This window comes from Lethenteron reissneri, unplaced genomic scaffold, assembly GCF_015708825.2.
Source record: "Lethenteron reissneri isolate LAM-NWPU_2019-01 unplaced genomic scaffold, ASM1570882v1 scaffold_115, whole genome shotgun sequence".
NCBI classification, from domain to species: domain Eukaryota; kingdom Metazoa; phylum Chordata; class Hyperoartia; order Petromyzontiformes; family Petromyzontidae; genus Lethenteron; species Lethenteron reissneri.
In genome coordinates this window covers 188,898-192,036 of record NW_026890838.1, presented here as the reverse complement: position 1 = coordinate 192,036, position 3,139 = coordinate 188,898, and the positions used below count along the sequence as shown (strand labels likewise).

The window sequence follows — 3,139 nt, the reverse complement described above, 5'->3', positions numbered from 1 at the left end:
TCAACGTTCTCTACACGAAACAAAGGAATGTCTTACACAAACTATAAATACCATGGCCTTCTAGGAATGCATGTGTTCAGTACAAGCCACCTGTGGACTGGTTTTGGTGTACAATGTCTCAACAACAGTCGGGCTTTGCTTCAACTGATGTTCATCAGCAAGGTCCATTTCAAGTCTCAGTTCGACAAAATTTATATACGTAGTACAAAATGATAATTAGTGTTGTTGAGAATGTATCTCCTATACGTAACTTTTAAGTGGTATACCTTAACTGATAAATTATCCGACTATGCTCCCGATTTCAAAGACAATGAGTTGCCCCAGAGTCAGATGCGGCCTGATTCACAAAAATACCCTTTGACCCGTACCACCAAAACAGATACTTTGTCCGGACATCACATATTCCATGTTTGACATTAATACACAAAATGTTGGATGTACGTACAAAATCAGACAGGTATTCTTTCAATTATGATTCAAAAGAATCAAAAGGCACATTGGCAACATTTTATTACTATAATGAAATGTACTGCATCACGTCACAACGTATTTACAAGTTTATCTCTGACGAGATTAGGCCTATATGTGCCGCACTCTCATAAAGGGAAGCCAAGTAGTAGTACATTCTCTATTTGTTGCAGAGGTTCAAGGTTCAAATCCGACTGGTATATCAATCATCGCCCCCGACTTACAAACTCATATCCACATGCAAGCCAGTGAACGGTCACCTTGTGGCAAACAGGGGCAGATGCCCATTATGGGCACCCTTCGAGTGTCTAAGATGACGTCACCCTGCTGCTGCTCTATATAAGAACGGGAGACACAGGAGAGCCTCACCATTCTGGCGAATTGCCCGATGATGCTGATTGCAATTACCAGCGAAACGTCGTACTCAAATTGTAAATGTTGTTGCTTCAACACACCGGTGGGCTAAAGCAGTGAACTATTTGTCTTTGTCAACGTGACACATTTTTACTGATTGGCCGTGTCGGGTGGTGGAGGGTTACGACACATTTATAAATAAACGCGATCTAAACCCAAAAATCGTTGATTATGAAGATGAGATATGTTAGAAAACACATGAGTCGCTCCCGGATTCGAGAACGACCCAACCTACAGATCTACAAAAACTGGCCACTCTTACACTGCAGTTTGAACCTCGAAATTGAGTGTTCAACTTCACATTATATTCATTAGAAAGGCCTGTGACAAAGATGCATCCATTGGAGCTTAATTGTCTCAAGCTTGCACATCTACCTGGTCTCCATTTGACTTTGTATTGTCTAAGAAGTCCACCCACACCTCCACATCCACAAACTCCTTGGAGTTGCCTCGCTCTGCCTCACAGTCAGAATTTAGTTCCTGCTTCACACTGCCTCCATCTATGTGAAGGTCCGATTTTGGAGTTGAATCATCTTCAAATTTAACCTTCACTTCTACGCTCTTCACTGTTACTTCTTCACATTTCACCTTCGCCTCTTCATATTTCACCTTGATACCTTTCAAAGTGTCCAGGCTAGGGTTGTCTTCTGGTTCTTGTTTCATGAACAATGGGGTCATTGCAGCACTTTTGACTTTCACAAGCTGATTTCAGATTACACTTCTTGTGGATTTTCTGATGCGTGTGTGTTCTCTGGTGTTTTTTAAGATTTGATGACTTTGCAAACACCTTCCCACACATAGTGCACTTGAAAGGTTTCTCTCCTGTGTGTGTTCTCTGGTGTGATTTAAGAATTGATGACTTTGCAAACGCCTTCTCACACACAGTGCACTTGAAAGGTTTCTCTCCTGTGTGTGTTCTCTGGTGTGATTTAAGAATTGATGACTTTGCAAACGCCTTCCCACACACACTGCACTTAAAAGGTTTCTCTCCTGTGTGTGTTATTTGGTGGGTCTGAAGATATGACGACCATGAAAATGCCTTCTCACACACAGTGCACTTGAAGGGTTTCTCTCCTGTGTGTGTTCTCTGGTGTTTTTGAAGACGTGATGACTGTGCAAACGCCTTCTCACACACAGTGCACTTGAAAGGTTTCTTTCCTGTGTGTTCTCTGGTGTCTTTGAAGATGTGGTGACCGTGCAAACGCCTTCTCACACACAGTGCACTTGAAAGGTTTCTTTCCTGTGTGTGTTCTCTGGTGTTGTTTAAAAGTAGATGAATCAAAAAATGCCTTCCCACACACACTGCACTTGAAGGGCTTATCTCCTGTGTGCGTTCTCTGGTGGGTTTGAAGATTTGATGACTTTGCAAACGCCTTCCCACACAGAGTGCACTTAAAAGGTTTCTCTCCTGTGTGTGTTCTCTGGTGTGATTTAAGAATGGATGACCGTGCAAACACCTTTTTACACACACTGCACTTAAAAGGTTTCTCTCCTGTGTGTGTTCTCTGGTGGGTCTTAAGATTTGATGACTTTGCAAACGCCTTCCCACACAGAGTGCACTTGAAAGGTTTCTCTCCTGTGTGTGTTCTCTGGTGTGATTTAAGAATTGATGACTTTGCAAACGCCTTCTCACACACACTGCACTGAAAAGGTTTATCTCCTGTGTGTGTTCTGTGGTGTTGTTTAAGAGTAGATGAATCTGAAAATGCCTTCCCACACACACAGCACTCTAAGGGTTTCTCTCCTGTGTGTGTTCTCTGGTGCTGTGTCAAGTTTCCAGTACGATCCGTGCTGTTTGCATGCTGGTCGCATTATTTCCTTCTTGTACTGAACTGCGCTGAGTGCCTTTGCTCCATCAGGTCAATTCTGCAGAGAGAGCGTCAGCTGCAAACAGAAAAGCATGTCCACACCATCTATGTGAGTATTGAGGCACAGAGGAATGCATATATACACAGTCACACATGACTTACACATCTATACATATTCATATTTTCATGATATAGTGAAAGAGATTCCCCAATTCATCACACGGGCTGTTAAGGCACACAATGCGAGGGCAAATGGTCATAAATATGCCTGGACACCCTAGTGTCTTCAAAAGTAATGTTTACCAAAAACTCCAAGCACACAATTTTGGTTGTCTAGCTACGACAGGAATATTTATTTAAGAAAAATTAGCTAACATAGCAAAGGCTGTTGAAAAGAATACTATTTGTATTATGCAGAAATATATAAATTAATGTTCATTTGCAACTTA

General features: G+C 42.0%; 1 protein-coding gene across 1 annotated transcript; it reads right to left on the bottom strand.

The window, feature by feature from the left end:
• Positions 1–1,873: 1,873 nt before the first annotated feature.
• LOC133361580 (gastrula zinc finger protein XlCGF71.1-like) lies at positions 1,874–2,693 on the bottom strand (the record flags this gene model as incomplete). Its single annotated transcript, XM_061580504.1, has 1 exon — positions 1,874–2,693. A coding segment is annotated over one exon (684 nt), but the record flags the coding sequence as incomplete, so codon positions are not given.
• Between the last annotated feature and the right edge of the window lie 446 nt (positions 2,694–3,139).